The sequence below is a fragment of the Carcharhinus amblyrhynchos genome, chromosome 1 (genome assembly GCF_965287045.1).
Source record: "Carcharhinus amblyrhynchos chromosome 1, sCarAmb.v2.hapA, whole genome shotgun sequence".
Taxonomy (NCBI): Eukaryota; Metazoa; Chordata; class Chondrichthyes; order Carcharhiniformes; family Carcharhinidae; genus Carcharhinus; species Carcharhinus amblyrhynchos.
The window spans coordinates 88,335,888-88,357,085 of NC_137324.1; the positions used below are offsets into that span (position 1 = coordinate 88,335,888).

General features: G+C 40.9%; 1 protein-coding gene across 4 annotated transcripts in view; it reads right to left on the minus strand.

The window, feature by feature from the left end:
- The window catches only part of wdr19 (WD repeat domain 19), a 123,968-nt gene extending 103,895 nt beyond the window's left edge, over positions 1 to 20,073 (minus strand). For 3 of the 4 annotated variants that reach the window (XM_080188720.1, XM_080188703.1, XM_080188710.1), the window contains exons 1-4: positions 20,024 to 20,073; positions 13,733 to 13,824; positions 9,128 to 9,193; positions 8,704 to 8,829 (exon numbers count right to left, since the gene is read on the minus strand). In XM_080188720.1, coding sequence (XP_080044846.1) covers positions 8,704 to 8,829; positions 9,128 to 9,193; positions 13,733 to 13,824; positions 20,024 to 20,029 — 290 coding nt within the window. In that variant the 5' untranslated portion in view covers positions 20,030 to 20,073. Of the gene's footprint in view, positions 1 to 8,703; positions 8,830 to 9,127; positions 9,194 to 10,433; positions 10,505 to 13,732; positions 13,825 to 20,023 lie in introns of those variants that run through there. The other variant, XM_080188730.1, reaches the window with a different exon arrangement.
- Between the last annotated feature and the right edge of the window lie 1,125 nt (positions 20,074 to 21,198).

Sequence of the window (21,198 nt, forward strand, 5' to 3'; positions counted from 1 at the left end):
ACGGCAGCATTCTCAACTTAAGTCAGAAGGTCACAAGCTTAGGCTCCATTCCAGAGAATTCAGCAGGTAATCCAGGGTATCAACAGTACATTATGAAAGAAGTACGGTACCAATTAAGGTGCAGCCTTTTAATTAAGATATTAAACTGAAATTCCATTTACTTTATCTTGTGGATGCTAAAAATCCCATGGCAGTATTCAGAGATGTGGAGATGCCGGTGTTGGACTAAGGTAAAACACAAAGAAATCCCACAACACCAGTTTAAAGTCCAAACAGGTTTATTTGTAGCAAACGCCGCAAGCTTTCGGGACAGCCTGTCCCTTTGTCAGGTGGCTGGGAGTTTGGACTTTAAACTGGTGTTGTGGGATTTCTTTGTGTTTTACTATTCAGAGAGCAGGGGTGTACTCCAAGTATTCTTGCCAACGTTTATCTCTCAACCAACATCACTTGTAACAGATTGTCTAGACAGTCATCATATTATTGTACGTGGAACACTTCTGTGGATAATTTAGCTACGGATTTTCCTACATTACGATAATGATTATACTTCAAAATTACTTCCTTGGTTAAGTACTTTTGAATTTCCTAACATCGTGGAATTTCCTAACATCCTAACACCACATAAGTGAAAGCTTTTTTTCCCTCGCCGAAGAGTATTATTGACAAAAGTTATGACTGTTGGTTAACCATCCGCGCAAGGCTATAAGGGAAGCAAGGCACTAATAGTGACAAAAAGGAAAATATAGCAGAATTTCTTACTTTTATTTAACACGGACAAAAATAATTCTTCTTTGATCCTCTCAAACTTATATACATCTTTTGCTCAGTAATTTTTTCTACACTTGTAAAATGCTCAAAGATTCATTTTTACACAAGTACAATTAATGTTATTGTTAAAATAGTCATGATAAGTAGTTTCCTGAATACAGAAAGCACTCCACAGACTAAATACAACTATGTTTTCATACCAGAAGATTACCGGTTCAAACCCAACACTTCTTTTTATTCTTTTCTGGGATGTGAGTGTTGCTGGCAAGACTAGTAATTGTTTTTCACAAGTGATAGTAAAGCTACAGATTGTTAAGGGAAGATTGTTAGATTCTCTCTTGTTGGAGATGATCATTGCTTGGAACTTATGTGGCAGAAAGTCATATTAATTCTTCTTCGACCTTGGAGCAAATTGCACATGACACCTCTCTTGCTGGGAGATGTTTTGTTTGGCTATTAGGTGTTACCTTGATTTTCACTTGAATCTCTTTATTGAGCCAAGTGCATCTTTGAATATACCCTTGTATTCATTCAGAAGGTGCTGTAGGTCTGTTTTGACATTGACAAATTTGTGGTTAGCACGCATTAAAGCTACATCTTCTACAACCATGATCTCCCAAATAGAGTGGAAAAATGACTATGGACCACACAGAGAGACAACTCCGCCATTTGTGCACTCTACTCTCAGCTGACCACAATGTAACTTTAAATGGCGCAAACTCTTCTGTGCACGTCCTTAAAATCACATCATCTGGTTTTAAAGGAAGATGTTTCAGCTTTCATTGGTATGTTGTCACAGGAATTAAAGATACAGCAGCACCAGTATCAATCCATCCAAATATGTTGTTCACTGATTCAGAAATTATGTGATTCACCCTTATGGATAAGATGTTCAAGTTGGAGCTCTTCATCATATTTCTGGGCATTTTCTTCTTCACAGTCATAATTATTTTCTTCCATGCTGTAAATTCTTTTTGTAGAATACCACTTGTACTTCTTCTTAATGGTACTCAGATTCTACTTCTGAATATTATTCCCAGGGAAGCTGGTCTAACTCAACAAGCTTTTGCAATGTGAACCATTTTGCCACAATTCTTGTATTGAGTATCCTTACTTACGTGTTGAATGTTCATTTTGGTACATTTATGACATGCTTGTTGCTTTTTTGACTTTTTGAGGGCAGATTCCAACAGCAGATCTTCATTCCTACCTCAAATAGGGAAACCTTGTTAGCAGCCAGTTCCATCGACATTGACTTTAAAGACAGCAGTAGAAATCAAAGTATGTTCAATAACCAATCTTCTTTGTATAGTCTCATTTTGGAGACCACAAACCAGACGATCTTGAAGAGCAGCTTCTAATGACTCACCAAATTCACAAAGTTGAGCCGAATGTTTTAAAGTTGCTACAAACTGAGCAAAGCTTTCGCCTTCCAATTGATTCCTTTTGTGAAACCTGAACCATTCTGCAATGATCAATGGCTTTGAAGAGTAACGATCTTTGTCAAGTTATCATAAGTTTTGGCTCCTGACTTTGCTGGATGCAGCAAGCTCTGGAGCAAACTGAAGGTTTTCACTTCCTGTTGTACTGAGAAAAGCTGTGTTATGATGCAGAGGTTGATCTCCTTTTGAGAAGTTACATCGCATCCCCCAAAGAGGACCTTACCTCTTAATCTGCTAAAAGTGTGTGAGAAGATGTTAACAGTTCTTCAGTGGGGTTTAGTGGTTAACTAACAGTAATATAGGGGAGGCAATGGCCTAGTGGTAATATATTTAGACTATTAATGCAGAAAGGCAGCTAATGTTCTAGGGACCCAGGTTCGAATCTCGCCAAGGCAGATGGTGGAATTTGAATTTAAATTTAATTTTAAAAATCTAGAATTAAGAATCTACTGATCACATTAAAGCAAAATTGATTGCTGGAAAAACCCATCTGGTTCATTAATGTCCTTCAGGGAAGGAAATTTGTCGTCTTTACCTGGTCTGGCCTACATGTGACTCCAGACCCATAGCAATGCAGTTGATTCTCAACAGCTCTCTGAAATGGCATAGCCAAGGGCAACTAGGGATGGGCAATAAATGCTGACCAGCCAGTGATGCTCATGTCCCACGAATGAATAAAAAAAACCTGACACCCACTTAAAAATGAACACTCAACAGTTTCTTTATTTAACTAACAGGAAATGCTAACTAACAAGTAACATATCAAATAAAATAAGATTCTGATGGAATGCTGTTCAAATAAATACAATACTTATTCATTGACCAAAAAAAAATCAGTCTCTCTCAAAAATACAAACAAGTTCATGGTTTTTAGAATCTTGAGTTCCTCTGTTGATTCCTGTCTGTAAGTTCTTACTGATGTGATATCTTTTGCTTGTTAGATGGTGCATTCTCTTAAAGGATAGCTGAAGCTGGCAAAGTTCAGAGCCGTTCTCTCCCTCCCGAGAAGAACGTGACAGTTCTTCCGTTGCTCTCTGGTTTCTCCCCCGCCACTCTCTTTTGTACCTGTGATGACCTATCAATTTTTCTACAACAGGATTAGTCTTATGTTGTCAACACTATCAATTTCAGATTTTATTGGTTCCTGGTAGCTGAGTGCCTGTTTTAAACTGATTGCGCTAAATCAAAAAAAAAGGTTGTCTTGTTAAGACTACTGCTTGACTTTTTGATACAAATGTTTCAGTTTGGACACTGTATGTATTTTAAACCTCCAAGCACTGACACAAAACACTGGCTTTTAAAGGGACACCACAATGTTTTATTTTCTCCTCCAGCATTTTTACAATTTTTTTTACAGCTTTACCAACATCAAATTCCAACTTCACAAACTAAACTTTGCAACAGCTGGTATGAGCAATTTGTTTTCAATTTTATTTGTTTGTACGAAGTACTGAAATTGCTCTGCATAGGATCTCCATGATTCATTCTCTTCATTGAAAGGACCCATGGATCCCAATTCTCTTGCAGACACTAGCGACTCAAGACTTCTCTATATACATACATATTTTTTACCGCTTTCCCAATACTCCCCTTTTTACCCTGGCAGCCACTGAATTGATGTATGTTATTTTTCAAATGATCCAAAATATACAGCAAAACATGCCTTCTTTTCAAATATGTCAGATATTGCCTGGAATCGCATCCTTCACTGTCCAGAAAAAAAACCCTCTTTTGAAACTACATAAGAGTTTTGTTTCCTTTGCTTGATCTTTCTCCCCTGGCACTTCAACGTTTAATCCTATATTTACCAAACTTTGCTGGATTCCGGGGAAGTGCCGGAAGATTGGAAAATAGCTAATGCTACGCCGCTGTTTAAAAAAGGTAGCAGGCAAAAGGCAGGGAATTATAGGCTGGCTAGTTTAACGTCTGTTGTTGGAAAAATGCTTGAATCCGTCATCAAAGAAGAAATAGCAAGGCACCTAGAGAAGAACTGTTTGATAGAGCAGACGCAGCATGGATTCATTAAGGGGAGGTTGTGTTTGACGAATTTATTGGAATTCTATGAGGATGTGACTAGTGCGGTAGACAGAGGGGAACTGGTGGATGTGGTGTTTCTCGATTTTCAAAAGGCGTTTGATAAGGTCCCGCACAAAAGGTTGCTTCAGAAGGTTAGGGAGCATGGAGTTGGAGGTAAGGTGTTAGCGTGGATAGAGGTTTGGTTGTCTAATAGGAGGCAGAGAATAGAGTGCTATTCTGATTGGCGGTTGGTGACTAGTGGAGTGCCGCAGGGATCGGTGCTGGAGCCTCAGCTATTTACCATTTACATAGTTGATCTGGAGGAGGGGGCTGAGTGTAGGGTGACGAAATTTGCTGATGACACAAAGGTGAGTGGAAAAGCAAATTGTGCGGAGGGTGTGGAAAGTCTGCAGAGGGATCTAGATAGGCTGAGTGAGTGGGCGAGGACCTGGCAGATGGAGTACAATGTTAACAAGTGTGAGGTTATCCACTTCGGCAGGAATAATAGTAGGAGGGATTACTATTTAAAGGATGAAAAGCTGCAGCATGCTACAGTGCAGAGGGTCCTTGTGCATGAGTCGCAAAAACCCAGTCTGCAGGTGCAGCAGGTGATCAAGGCGGCAAATGGGATGTTGGCCTTTATAGCGAGGGGGATAGAATATAAAAGCAGGGAGGTCTTGCTGCAACTGTACAGGGCATTGGTGAGGCTGCAGCTGGAGTACTGTGTGCAGTTCTGGTCGCCGCACTTGCGCAAGGATATTTTGGCCTTGGAGGGAGTGCAGAGGAGGTTCATTAGGCTGATACCAGAGATGAGGGGGTTAGACTATGAAGAGAGACTAAATAGACTGGGTCGTACTCGTTGGAGTTTAGAAGGATGAGGGGGGATCTTATAGAGATGTATAAGATAATGAAAGGGATGGATAGGCTAGAGGTAGAGAGATTCTTCCCGCTCAGAAAGGACAGCAGGACTAGAGGGCACAGACTCAAGATAAGGACGGGGCAGCTTAGAACGGAGTTCAGGAGGAACTTCTTCACTCAAAGGGTGGTGAATCTCTGGAATTCTCTGCCCATTGAAGTGGTGGAGGCTACCTCGCCAAATATATTTAAGACACGGGTAGATAGGTTTTTGGTAGACAAGGGAATTAAGGGTTATGGGGAGAAAGTGGGAAAGTGGAATTGAGCCACTTCAGTTCAGCCATGATCTTATTGAATGGCGGGGCAGGCTTGAAGGGCTAGATGGCCTACTCCTGCTCCTACTTCTTACGTTCATATGTTGCTTCTCCCAGGTTTCTAACATTTGAAGTGTGAGCACCCACAATGTTTCTCTTAGGATCTGTTGATGTTTTCAACAAAACAAAATCCTGACTTAGCATCAATTTTCTTTTTGTAACGCCTGAACTATGTTAGGGGTTGTGGATTTTAAACAAAAAGAAGTGGTTTGCACGCACAGATTCAAACTAACAATAACAGGTTTATTGAAGCAGCTGTTACCTGTACAGAGTACAAACTGAAACTAAAAGCAAGAACTGGAGTACTGTTTGCAGTTTTGGTTCCCTTATTTGCGAAAGGATATATTGGCTTTGGAGGGAGTGCAGAGAAGGTTCACCAGGCTGATACTGGAGATGAGGGGGTTAGCTTATGAGGAGAGATTGAATAGACTGGGCCTGTACTCGTTAGAGTTTAGAAGGCTGAGGGGGGATCTTATAGAGACTTAGAAAATAATGAGGGGGCTAGATAGGGTAGAGGTACAGAGATTCTTTCTGCTTAGAAAGAAAAACAGAACTAGAGGGCACAGTCTCAAAATAAGGGGGGGGGAGGCAGTTCAGAACGGAGTTGAGGAGGAACTTCTTCACTCAAAAGGTGGTAAATCTCTGGAATTCTCCGCCCATTGAAGTGGTGGAGGCTACCTCAGTGAATATACTTAAGTCACAGGTAGATAGATTACTGATAGACAGGGGAATTAAGGGTTATGGGGAGAAAGCGGGAAAGTGGAACTGATCCACTTCAGATCAGCCATGATCTTATTGAATGGCGGGGCAGGCCCAAAGGGCTAGATGGCCTACTCCTGCTCCTATTTCTTATGTTCTTATGTTAACCTGTGAAACACCCTAATGGCATCACCATCAAATCATGTGATCAGCTCTTAAAGTAACCGTGTAACCAGTTAAACATATAACAGGGAGGGAGAACTGTATAGCTTTGGTTAACTTGTTGGTTATGGAATTGTTTACATCTGTTCACAGCATGCTGCTTCTGTTGTTTAGCATGCACACTGTCCTGCATTGTTGTTTCACCAGGTTGGCTAGAGACAGCTAGAATACAAGAGCAGGGATGTATTTCTGAGGCTGTATAAGGCTCTGGTCAGACCCCATTTTGAATACTGTGAGCAGTTTTGGACACCATATCTAAGGAAGGATGTGCTGGCCTTGGAAAAAATCCAGAGGAGGTTCACAAGAATGATCCCTGGAATAAAGAGTATGTTGTATGAGGAACGGTTGATGCATCTGGGTGTACACTTTTTGAAGTTTAGAAAGATGAGGAGGATCTTATTGAAACTTACAGGATACTGTAAGGCCTGGATAGAGTGGACGTGGAAAGGATGTTTCCACTAGTAGGAAAAACTAGAACCAGAGGACACAACCTCAGGCTAAAGGAACAATCCTTTAAAACAGAGATGAGGAGGAATTTCTTCAGCCAGAGAGTGGTGAATCTGTGGAACTCTTTGCTGGAGAAGGCTGTGGAGGCCAGGTCATTGAGTGTCTTTAAGACACAGACAGATAGGTTCTTGATTAATAACAGGATCAGGGGTTATTGGGAAAAGGCAGGAGAATGGGGATGAGGAAAAAATCAGCCGTGATTAAATGGTGGACCAGACCTGATGAGCCAAGTGGCCTAATTCTGCTCCTATGTCTTATGGTCTTCTGGCACCTCATTTTCAGGTATGCCTACTGCTGTTTCTGACATGACCTCCTGCACTCCTAGAACTCCCAACCGAACAGCAACCTGGATGTATTATCTCACAAGGATTTGTGATTTGAGCTAGGTCTCATCACTACCTTCTCTCAGGCAATTAGGGATGGCCTTACCAGTGAAACCCAAATTCCAAGACAAAAAGTCTACTTTTCAGTTGTACATTTTATGTGATCAGGATTGCATTATCACAGGGATTATTAAAACTCTGCCAATCATGATACCAATCACTATATTTGTGGAACAATCAGCGTGACCTGAATTTTATATTTGGAGCACACCTGAAGTCAGAGCAGGGTGGAGCAGATGTGAACCTCACTCTGGTCTGAGATGATGCTGTTAACATGATATTTTGCTGGATGCCAATTAATGGACATCCAGAGTAAAGTATGCTCTGTGAAAACTGTGCACTGCCGGGGAGGACAGGAAGAAGCTGGGCACCAATAAAAGGGAATGTGTGAGCTGGCACTTACAATATGCTCCTTCAAGGGGACAGCTGCTGTGGAGCTGTCTGAGGTAGCTGTGGACCTGTAAAAAATAAATATCAGAGGAAGAACTATACTACAAGTGTCCAGGTAGCACATTCTTACACAGGTCTCAGTCTCCAAACATATTTGTTAATTTTATTCAAGCCCTGAATTTCATCCCGCTCTGGATCTAGGTTGCAGCTACAATGTAAAGGCCACTTGGCCAATCAGGCTGTTTGCCAACTGTAAAAATAAAGGGATAACTTAAAATCCCAGTCAATTTTGTTTAATTAATTTAAATTGACTTCTGGACTGTCAGTGGGTGTGCTTCAGACATACGTATGCATCTGCCAACCGATATCAGCATTGGGACATGTGTCCAATGTCTTCTTGCGTGATCTTAAATGCTTCTGGGTCAGGAACATGCCCAAACATGATATGGAAAGTTCTGACAAATGAAAATGCGCTTCCTTTGGACCATGAAGTAACTTCTAGCAAATTATAAAAAGTTATCAGCAACGCAGTAAGTTCATTCAATTAAATGACCTTAATATTCTGAAATATGAGCTCTTAAAAATATAATTTGACATTAGCTTTGTGAGAGTAAACTAGTTTTATCACAAATATACTTCTGGTAATATCTCAAACAAAATGGATATTAAATGACATTAACTATAATAACAACTATTCAAGTCTACCATCCTTCAAAGATATATTCACCTGAGAAATTACTGCATTTAGGGTTTCAGTCCTTTCTAATTAACAATAAGAAATAAAACACATTAATAGCTAGAAATTCAACTATATACTTTATCCATAGGAAATGTCATAGTTGGCCTATGATTTTGTAGTTGTAAATATGTAATATATATAAGTAGAGGAATTTTTAGTAGTTTAATACTTTCAACTATCATTCAGCTAAGCCAAAAAGCTCTTGGTAAGATAGAAAACTTTAATTTTTTTTCTAATCCACATGTCAAACTACCTCCCCATAGTCTTACACAGGCTTATGAAATTTATTTCAGTATTTATCAGCTCACCTCATACCACTGTCCAACTGTGTGATTTTGTGCGTGTTTGCATCCCATAGGTAGATGGTATTTGATTTATCCGCAATCACAGCCAAGGCATCTCCATCTTTATCCCAATCCATAGAAATACAAACTCTAGATAACACATGAAAAAAATTAAATAAAAATCCAAGTTTATTCTCGTAATTTTAGCTTGATCATTTTGGGCTCCTTTTCTCAGAAGTCATCTGTCGAATTACCTACTTCAAAATGTTGTATTTAATTACTAGCATGTGTTATTGATAAATAAGCAAACTAAATGATAATTACTTTGTCAGAAAATTCAATATGATTACAATCAAAGCAAAGTAAAAATTCAGAAGTAAATATTTGTGATTATGCATTCTGCAGCTTTACAAGCAGCTATTGAGAATACGTTGCCTGTCCTTCTTACCCTGGAAGATTAATTTCATTCCTTTTATGCCCATGTCGATCAAATATCTTCACCACATGATCTGACCTAAAACAATCGAACAAGTCTCCAATCAGTTTTTAAGCAATGACATATGCAAACTCATAAAAATTGGCAAACTGTAATTGTCAGACCACTTATGCACTTTTACTATTATTTTCAAGTCTAGAACAAAAGTAATAAGCATAAAAATCTAGGGGATGTTGTATTTTACTTTCAGCTCTGCTTTCAGTTAAAGGACACACAACCATATAAAAGCAACAAATGCTGTTTATGAGACAATAGAAAAATTTTTAGTATGTGGGAAGTGTACATAGAAACAGTGAAACTGGCCTTTGCTAGGCAGGTAATTGCTTGGTATTTTTCTTTAGGTTCAAAAAATAAGCTGTTAGAAATGACTAGTACAAAAAACAACAAAGAGCAACCCAGCACGGGAAACAGGCCCTTCGGCCCAACAAGCCCGCGCCGCCGCATCACCCTACACCTATTCTACCCTGCATATCTACAAATAGAACCCCTGACTTAGCCAGATTCAGGGGAGAATAGTGTCAATTTGGTAACACCAATCAGCCTAAGAGCACATCTTTGGGGTGTGGGAGGAAACCGGAGCGCCCGGAGGAAACCCACGCAACCACAGGGAGAATGCACAAACTCCCACAGACACAGGCCCAAATCCATGTATCTGCACAGCTAGCAGTGCTAGTCACCGAGCTGTTGCGGCGCCCGTCTACTGGTCCAGGATCAAGCACACACACCGACACGAAGTACTAGGCCACTCCCGGAACCTCCAGGAGCAGCCCACGCACGACCCACCGTGTGCATGCCCCTCGTTTGACAACGAGGTGGACCTCCACCTGCGGAGTGAAAAGACAAAAACGTTAATAACAAGCCTGCCTTTCCAATGTCCGGTGTTATGAAGTTGCATATATAAGGTTAAAAATGTGATGTTTGATAAATTTAAACATTGAAAAGAAATGCTGAAACCAAAACAGGAGATCATATAGCATTGATTCTTTAAAAAGCATGTGTCTTTCTGTGGATTTTAAACTGCAGCAGCAGGTTTGCAACATTTACATCCAGAGTAGAAGTCAATATTCCAACAAGGCAAAACAGGCTTTTGAATTGAACCAATGAGTTTAAAGCAACTACGCAGAGGCACAATACCAATGGGATTCAAATGTGAGTGTTGAAAGCATCAAGCTACTCAAATCGCAGGAGTACTATGACATAATTCCAGGTATATAAACCTGGACAAGGGGGGGAATAACGGTTTGAGTAAGCTTGCCACCTTTTTAGTTGGGAAGAGGGGCGGCAAAGCTCTCATATAGATTCCTACACATATCTTCAGAAGATCACCATCTAAAGAGAAAGAGATAACAACTCAGCAAGTGTTCCAGATGGAAGCATCAAAAGAAAGTTCATATTTTCTCAGGTGATGATATTATAATATTTTCTTTGAACAAAAAGTGTTTTCTCTATACTTTCCTTCTTATCTAAACGTACAGGCTATGTTTTTCAACAGAAGACTGAAACCTGGCTAGCCTGTTCCATTTGTGTTAAAGTTACAATAAGGTAAAGAAAGTCTCACAAAGGCAGGTAGACATAATAATAAATTATATTTATCGTAGTCAATGATTTGAATACTTTATTGCTGGAAACAATACACACAAGATGATGACACCAAGATTGGGGGAACGGCAAATTGTGCGGAGGGTGTGGAGAGTCTGCAGAAGGATCTAGATAGGCTGAGCGAATGGGCCAGGAAATGGCAAATGGAATTTAATGTTGGCAAGTGTGAGGTGGTCCACTTTGGTAGGAAAAATGGTAGGAAGGACTATTACTTACGAGGCGAAAAACTGCAGCAGGCAACGGTGCAGAGGGACCTCGGGGTCCTTGTGCATGAGTCGCAAAAACCCAGCTTGCAGGTGCAGCAGGTGGTCAGGAAGGCGAATGGGATGCTGGCCTTCATAGCGAGGGGGATTGAATATAAAAGTAGGGAGGTCTTGCTGCAGCTGTATAGGGCATTGGTGAGGCCGCAGCTGGAGTACTGTGTGCAGTTTTGGGCGCCGCACCTGCGCAAGGATATTTTGGCCCTGGAGGGAGTGCAGAGGAGGTTTACTAGGCTGATACCGGAGTTGAGGGGATTGAGCTATGAGGAGAGGCTGAATAAACTAGGCTTGTACTCGTTAGAGTTTAGAAGAATGAGGGGAGATCTCATTGAGACGTATAAGATGATGAATGGGATGGATAGGATAGAGGTGGAGAGACTCTTCCCGCTCAAAAAAGACAGTAGGTCTAGGGGGCACAGCCTCAAGATAAAGGGGAGGCGGTTTAGAACGGAGTTGAGGAGGAACTTCTTCACTCAAAGGGTGGTGAATCTCTGGAATTCTCTGCCCGTTGAAGTGGTGGAGGCTGCCTCGCTAAATATTTTTAAGAAGCGGGTTGATGGGTTCTTGATAAGAGAGGGGATTAAGGGTTATGGGGAGAGGGCGGGAAAGTGGAACTGAGCCACGACAGATCAGCCATGATCTTATTGAATGGCAGGGCAGGCTCGAAAGGTTAGATGGCCTACTCCTGCTCCTATTTCTTATGTTCTTATGTTAAGATTAATTGCAGTTGCAAAATTATCTTACATAGCACAGAGAATAAGAATTCTACAAAAGCAGAGAAAGATCAATGTGTGATTATACAATAGTTTCTGTGAAATAGTGTTTGAAATTGATTGAAATTTGAAATTAAAATTGTTGATGTAAATTGAATGGTGAGGCATTGAGTTTACCTGTTTGATAGTATCCTTTACGACTATTTTGACAGAGAAATTAGTTTTATCAGAGCCATAACCATCCTATTTAAAGAATGGTACCATTCTTAATTAGTCAAAGATGCAGGCTTGGATTTTGATATGTTAATGACAAAATTGCAGCATTCCGTTCAATGTGATTGCACAGTGAGATCCCCAGCAACTCCCTTTGTACACATTTTTGCATGCAAATCTGGAAGTTGTGGTGGTCTATTCTGCATTGCTCCAAATGCTTCACTTTTGCACCATTCCACCTCAAGACTGAAACTGAAGAAATGGTACCGATGAGAATTTAGACTCACTGCTCTCTACAAAATATTTTTACTACAACATTTTAAGGCGGACAGGGAGATCCACTCGAAAACTTCAAAGTGAGGACACTGAAGGCAGAAGGCATTTCAACCTTTAGAGTGGCTGTGGGAGAGATCTGACTGTTTAAATGGTTTAATTTAATGGCTTTTTAACAGTATTCCACACAATTTATCTCATTTTTTCAAAATATTTATAACTTCATGATTTTTTAAAACGATGCTGTTCAAATTAGTTGGACAATTTTTCACTTCAGTGACTTTTAACATGAATCTACTATGGCAGCAGCTTATTTCTGATAGATTCTGTGGGTGTGACTACTATGTAGTGCACCATGTGATCTGTCCTTCACACTTAAATTAGAGAAAACTGCATACTGAGACCCATGCTAAGGGAATCCCCCCTTTCCTGGCAAGTGAAATTCTCACTCTTCATTGACATCACCGGGACTCATACTCCAAGGATTGGATTTTATCTGAGATAGTATGAACCAAATTCTCAGTGAGTCAATGGCTAAGCCAACAACAACCTGCACCCAGTATTATAATGTAGTGCTGAAATGAGCAACTGTAATGAGCTGAACAGTACCACAGCGAAATGGTTTTTATTGTTTCTAATACCAATTGTAGAGAACAATGACATTTATAATTGCGACTGCAAACTGCTTTGCATAGTATAATGTTAATCCTTTATTTAAATATACTGTTAATACATAATTTGTATCTCAATCTGTCAATCAAAGGGTGGAAAATCATGTTCACATGTTGTTTCAAAAAACTGGATACAGTGGGAAGGGATCTCTGGTCCAGAATGGTTCATGATACCAAATCAAAATATCTGGTGTAAAATCCAAAAACATGACCATCACTTAACATTAGATGATTAGGGGCAGCACGGTTACACATTGGTTAGCACTGCTGCCTCACAGCACCAGGTACCCGGGTTCAATTCATGGCTTGGGTCACTGTCTGTGTGGAGTTTACACATTCTCCCCTTGTCTGCCTGAGTTTCTGCCGGATGCTCCGATTTCCTTTCACAGTCCTAAGATGTGCATATTAGGTGCACTGGCCATGCTAAATTGTCCCTTAATGTCAGGGGGACTAGCTAGGGTGAGTGCATGGTGTTATGGGGATAGGGCCTGGGTGGGATTGTGGTCGGTGCAGACTCGATGGGCCGAAAGGTCTCCTTCTGCACTATAGCATACTATGATTATATGAAAATAATGTTTTACCAGCAATGCAAATCTTGTGTATAATGTTTGTACGAAAAAAATTAGGCATTAATGTCAATCAGATTGCCTAGGAATATTAACACCCTTCAACATTTGCTCAGAATGGAGATGGACCATCTACCAGAATATTGTAATATTGAGGCAATGCCATTAATCAAATGTAATAGTAAAGCTTTGACTACAAATCCATGAGATAAACATTTTGGTCTTCCAGCAGGTTGGTTACACTAAATTGTAAGTGGCTTACCCAGTGACAGAGATGTAATTTCCCAATGTTTTCTGCCAGTGGTATTGTACAAGGCTGCCTGTAACGATTTTCTCCGAGATGGTAAATACCCGCTGCAGAAAGAGAACAATAAGCAACAATTTTTACAAACACAAAAAAAAATACTTTCAGCCTATGGTTAGAGTACTGTGTCTAGCTACAGGAACTACATTTATTCAAATAACTAATAGGGATGAAAAGTATTCACACTGCAAAGCGAATATTTAGACAAAATTATTGGGATACAGAAGAGGAGTAGGAAGAGAATGAGATCATGACTGATCTGTGATCTAACACCACATACCCAGCTGCCTTTGCTCCATATTTCTTAATATCCTGTGTTCACAAATATCTTATCAAAATCTGTCTTAAATTAAAAGTTCATTTGGTATCAATTACCATTTGCAGAAGAGAATTCAAACTTTTATAACACCTTTCATCAAATGTTTCCTAATTTCACTGCTGAGAGGTGCGACTCTAATATATTTGGCTATGCCCCTTGTTCTTGAAAGCAGACATAGTTTATCCCAACCTACCCTATCAGATCCTCTTAATATCTTGAAAATTTATATGAAATCATCCAAAAAATTTTCTATCATTTCAGAAATATTCCATTAATTTCTACAATTTCTTTTCGTAATTTATTCCTATAGTCCCTGATATCTATGCTGCACTCCCTCCAAAGCCAATATATTCTTCCTAATGAATGGTACTCATAGTGGCCCAGTGCTCCAAGCATGCTTTGTATACTCGAAGCATGATTCTAACCTTTAGATATAAAGGCCAGCATTCCATTTGCCTTCTTGTTCGTTTTCTGAACCTGTTCATGACATTTATTAATCTGTACCTGGGCCACAAAGTCTCTTTGGTCCTCCAGTGTTTCTACTTCTAGCTTTTTGCCATTTCTTTTCAGGTCCAAAGCAGACGGCCTCACATGTGCTTACCTGAAATCCATCTAACACTTTTGTCCATTCACTTAATCTATTAATATCTTAAGCTTCCATTTACATTGCTCACAACTTTGTGTCATTGGCAAATTTGGATACGTGGCTTTCTAATCCATCATCTAAATCATTAATGAAACACACGGAAAAGCTGAAGCCCCAGCATAAATCCTGCCAGTTACAGTACCTGCTAATTATCCCTATGCTCTGTCTCCTTCTGCTTAATCAATTTTCTAATCAGGTCAGTAATTTGCCTTTAATCTGGTGAGCTTCAATTTTAGCTAGCAATCTCTTATGAGGGACTTAATCAAATGCCTTCCTGAAGTCCATAATAATAACATTCAGACATTCTCCCAGCACCTATTTTGTTCACCTCTCCAAAGAATTCAATCAGATCTCTTTGATCTACTGAATTTTTTTAGGCATTCAGTCATGCTATTCTTATTTATCAACTCAGGCAATTACCAAACAACAGATAAAAGCAAATTACTGCAGATGCTGGAATCTGAAACCAAAAGAGAAAATGTCTTTGCTTTTCTTTCCCCCTTTTCCTTACCTTTTCTCCTGCTTTGCCTACCCTTCCCTTTTCCTAAATTTTATCTCTCCCACCCATTCCCCCCTCCCCTGACATTACCATCTGTCACAGCTTACCCTCTGATTTTAGCTTCTCTGCCATTTGGTCATTCACACTCTTTATTCTCTCTACGGACTGCCATTAGCAGCCTTTTTCCCTGGTTTCTGTGGCCATGACTCATCTTTCATTCATTCAATATAAATATCTCCCACTTTCAATGCCTTTTAGCTTTGACAAAGGGTCAGCTGGACTCGAAACGTCAGCTCTTTTCTCTCCTTAAAGATGCTGCCAGATCTGCTGAGACTTTCCAGCATTTTCTCTTTCGGACCTGACAAAAACTCATAGGCTAACAGGTCTATTATTTTCTGGGCTTCTTCTGTCACACTTTTTAAATGGTTGACTGCAATCCCTTAGGCCAATATATCCTGTGTGCCCCTTTCCTTCTCTGTACTCCAGTCTTCACCCATCGTGCTTATGTACTTTGAAATTCTCCTTGATCCCTCCACCTTTGTACATCTCATCCCAACTGCAAAACATTTTTTAAAAAAATGTTCACGCTTATTTCTCACACTCAGCATTATGCATTCTCAGATGAAATATGGAATAAATTACTTTTGCAAAAATATACCTTTTACCCTTCAATACATCATCCTCCAGCTCTTTGCTCTGCCTTCAATGATCTTGCTTCCTCTTAGCATTCACTATTCCACAGCATCATCCCAATTATTTTCCTAGTACAGTTATCATCTCCATACCCTTAAAAGTAGAAGGGAAGACTGCTATTGCCACACACCTGGCCTAGGTACGTGCCAATTATCCCTATGCTATCTCCTTCTGCTCAACCAATTTTTCAAATTCACCAAAACGGGCTCAATAACCCAAAATAAGGATAGCCTGAATCTTATGGTTGTAATAATGATGGAGGAACACTGTGAATTTAATGATCATAATTGTGAAACTGGAGCAAATTCCAGCACATATGAAGTTAAATTTAAATAATTGGGAAGTTGCTGGCAGTGATGTCCTGTTCCTTCATAGGGTGCATGGTTTGTGTCCCTGAGGAAATTTTTATGACTCGATAATCTTCTACTTTTATGCTTTTGGTCTCGATATTAAAAACCCTGGAAAAAGTAATGAGGTGTAGCTGTTTTTTTTTAAGCAATGTACTAAGTTCATAATTAATTCTGAAAACTTCTCTAACCCTGAAAAGCTAATTTTGTATTTGTGGAATGTTAAATTTTTCTGTTACTATGTAAGACCTCAACAGATATTGCAAATAACAATGATTATACTTAAAGTTTATAACATTTTTGCTTCTCCCTTATCGCAAACTATGTTTGTGTATATCTTGATCTTTATTTTGTTCTCTGTAAAATCAATAAATAATAAAGGATAATCAGTGCTTTTTACTTTTTTGCATTTAAGGTTTCTTCAGTGTGATTGGGTGTTTAGCCTGTATGATTCTTTCACTATTGCTGAACACCTGTGCTCCCCTTGAACTGATGCTGGAATGAGGTTAACATTGGGAAAGGTGAAATCCATGCCAGAGATTGCTGGATTTTCGTAGGCAGCTGAGGTCAGCGACAATGTTGCCACTTTGCAACTGACTGCAAAGCCCAGGTCACTGTGGCTCCTTTTATCACCCCAATCATCTGTACTCCAAAGTTACCCTAAAAGGCAAGGCATATTCTAGACCTTCCTAATCAACAAGCTACTTTTCTGCTTCATCTTTTTCACCTCAAATGCCTCATGTGGGGAGCTCATGGGTTTCTACATCTCAAATATTGAAACAACGCATTGAAATTCTGAAACCACCTACTCCCCCTCCCCATCTTCAAACTTTCTGAAGAATGACCTGCATTTATATAGAACCATCATCAGCTCTGGCTGCGTTAAGGCAATTTATAGTCAAATATGCAAAACAGAAAAGGTTAAAAAAAAGATATTGGTATACTAAGGCTAAAACTGTAAAATCAAATCAGCAATTACATTGTACTTCATCTCAACCTCAGGATATCTCACAGAACATTTCTTTCTGAAATGTAGTTGCTGTCATTGTGTAGAAGACAGCACTCAATGTGCACACAGAAACACCCCAAAGTATTAAATAAGTTCATTTATTTTTAGTTGTTTTGATAAAATGGTGCTGAATATGTTTTATTCTTCTTGCAGGATCTTTTATATCCACCTGAATAGGCACAAGTAGTTTTGGTTTAATAACACAACCAAAAGATGATAAAGGGGATTTAATGGGATTGAGAGTTATAGATAGGCCTGGTAGGTATGGATATGATCGGTGCAACTTGTGGGCCGAAGGGCCTGTTTATGCTGTAGTGTTCTATGACACCTGTGATCACCTATGCCTCAATACCGGAATGAAGCACATACCTAAATTATGTTCTTAAGTTCATGCTGGAGTGAGAATCGGAGGTGAGTGTTAGCAAAACAATCAAAAATAAACAGCAGGATGAGAAATGAATTCCAGTCAAATGGTGATCCCCAAGGTGTCCATGATGGGGGATTCTATGATGGTAATGCCATTGAATGTCATGGGGAAGTTGTCAGAGTCTTTCTTGTTGGTGAGTACCTGGCTTATAGGTCACATGAAAGTTTGCAAGCTCAGCTGATGCTGGCCTTTTGTCTGTCTGAATCTGAAACCTTGGTCAAGGCTAGTTGGTCTGGTTTTATTCAGATTATACTTCATGGTAGGGGTTTAATACAACTCAGTGATCTGCCAGGCTAATTCAGACTAAAGATTAATCACAATGTCATAAGTATCAAATCAAATATACATTGATAGGTATATATTTAAGGATGATAGATTCCATTCATGAACCAGATCACAACCTGGTAGTTCATGGTTATCACTACTGTTACTACCTTTCTACTCCAGATTCATTTAAGTAACTAAATTTAAATTGTCTAAGAGCTATGGCGAGATGTGAATTTATGTGTCCAGATCAGACCAGTTCTCAAATTACTAATCCACTATACTATATTACTATAACTCTTCTACTGAAACGTCTGTAATGAGTGTAGGGAAATAGTGTGCAGTGCATGGGAATGCGAGTGCAGGGATGAGGAGTTATTGAGATGAGGGGGTGGGATGGACAGCTGGGGGTTGTTGGTGCATGCGGCTGGGGATAAATGAGAGATGGGTGGGTGAACATAAGAACATAAGAAATAGGAGCAGGAGTAGGCCATCTAGCCCTTCGAGCCTGCCCCGCCATTCAATAAGATCATGGCTGATCTGAAGTGGCTCAGTTCCACTTTCCCACTTTCTCCCCATAACCCTTAATTCCCTTGCTTACCAAAAACCTATCTACCCGCGTCTTAAATATATTTAGCGAGGTAGCCTCCACCACTTCAACAGGCAGAGAATTCCAGAGATTCACCACCCTTTGGGTGAAGAAGTTCCTCCTCAACTCTGTTGTAAACTGCTCCCCCCTTATCTTGAGGCTGTGCCCTCTAGTCCTGCTGTCCTTTCTGAGCGGGAAGAACCTCTCCACCTCTATCCTATCCTTTCATCATCTTATATGTCTCAATAAGATCCCCCCTCATCCTTCTAAACTCTTAACGAGTACAAGCCCAGTCTATTCAGCCTCTCTTCATAGCTCAACCCCCTCAACTCCGGTATCAGCCTAGTGAACCTCCTCTGCACTCCCTCCAAGGCCAAGATATCCTTGTGCAAGTGCGGCAACCAAAACTGCACACAGTACTCCAGCTGCGGCCTCACCTGTGCCCTGTACAGTTGCAGCAAGACCTCCCTACTTTTATATTCAATCCCCCTCGCTATGAAGGCCAGCATCCCATCCTGATCACCTGCTGCAGCTGTAGGCTGGGTTTTTGCGACTCATGCACAAGGGACTCCCAGGTCCCTCTGCACCGTAGCATGCTGCAGCTTTTTGCCCTGTAAGTAGTAGTCCTTCTTACTATTATTCCCGCCAAAGTGGATAACCTCACACTTGCCAACATTGTATTCCATCTGCCAGGTCCTCGCCCACTCGCTCAACCTATCTAGATCCCTCTGCAGACTTTCTACACCCTCTGCACAATTTGCTGTTCCACTTATCTTTGTGTCATCAGTGATGAAGCTGCTGGGAGGGAATGAGAGTGATTAGTGGGGAGTGCAGTGGACAGGTTTGCGGTTTGAGACGTATCTACCGGGGAGGTAATATCCTCGCATCCTGGCAGGAATGTTTTCAGGAGTTCACAGACTGAACGGGTGGCATGGCGGCACAGTTGTTAGCACTGCGGCCTCACAACACCAGGGACACGGGTTTGATTCCTGGCTTGGGTCTCTGTCTGTGTAGAGTTTGCATGTTCTCCTCATGTCTGCGTGGGTTTCCTCTGGATGCTCTGGTTTCCTCCCACAGTCCAAAGATGAGCAGGTTAGGTGCACTGCCCAGGCCAAACTGATCCTAGTGTCAGGGAGACTAGCAAGGGTAAATGCATAGGATTATGGAGATAGGGACTGGGTGGATTGTGGTTGGTGCTGATTCAATGGGCTGAATGGCCTCCTTCTGCACTGTAGGGATTCTACGTCTATGAATTTCATTATAAACTATTAGCTCCGTCTCCATGGTAACCACAAGGAAAGTGGAGGCTGAGGCCTTTGCTGTAGTTAAAAGTGGGTCATCAATCCAGCTGAATTACAGTGAGAACAGAGGCAAGAATGGGAACGGTAGAAACTATTAATTTACATATCTCCCCCCCTAACCCAGGCGGCTGATACCGGAGCCGCTCCTCTCTCACCTTCATCTCGGCTTTGATTTGATTCACCGGCCGCTTGTCCCCGGCTCCACCGCGCCTGCCCTGTGCGCATGCGCCACCGTGCCGCTGGCCTTCCCGCAGTCAAGTCACCATGGCAACCGGCCATCCAACCGGTGCCCCGCTTCTGCGCAGACTCATGTTTGGAGTTGCTCTTGTTGACTTCCTGCCCCTTGTCTGTCTGGATTTTCGGATCAGTTTGTCTTCGCACATCCGTTAACTCCATATTCACGTGGATACACTTCTGACAACTCTTAGCCTGGAAGCAAAACTTGTATTTCTCCTTCTTTCGGGATACAGGGGGAAGCTGCAGAAAATCTCCACAAACTATCAGCTGGATTCCACCAAATGGCTCATCGCATTGCCGAACGATCCTGGCCACTGCTTCAAATTTGTCAAAGAATTCTCCTTCTATCATAAAGATTTCATCTGTGATAAGGTGTATGCAGCTTTGCCACTGTCTGAAAATCCCAGTTCTCTGAGCCAGCTCTGCGCACTGTTGCAAGGGAGCTTTTCCTGAACCGATTTCTGCAAATGCATGCAAAGTTATTCCTCCAATGTGGAACAAAAAAATAAATGAAATAAAAGGTTAACAATCTCTAAGACTCTCGAAAACAAAGTTGACTCTCCGCAGGTCAACTAGGAGCCGTGGAGCATAAAGGCTCCTTAGCGCTGCTTTGGCTACAATTTGGCGGTGGAGGTAAATGTTTGGGTGTGGGGCCCAGGGCGCAGAGAACATCTACAATATGTGGAAAAGGCAGCTTGTGGAATAATCAGGATAGAGTCACCAAGGTTTACAGCATGGAAGCGGCCCTTTTGGTCCAACTTGTCCAGGCTGCCCAATTATCCATGTTTGGCCCATATCCCTCTATATCCACCTTACCCATGTAACCGTCTAAGTGCTCTATAAAAGACAAAATTATACTCACCTCTACTACTATCTCTGGCAGCTCTTTCCAGACACTCACCACCCTCTCTGTGAAAAACTGCCCCTGTGGACACTTCTGTATCTCTCCCCTCTCACTTTAAACCTATGCCCTCTAGATTTAGACTCCCCTACCTTTGGGAAAAGATATTGACTAGCTGATTTATGCCCCTCTTTTATAGACCTCTATAAGTTCACCCCTAAGTCTCCTACACTCAGGGGAAAAAAAAGTCCC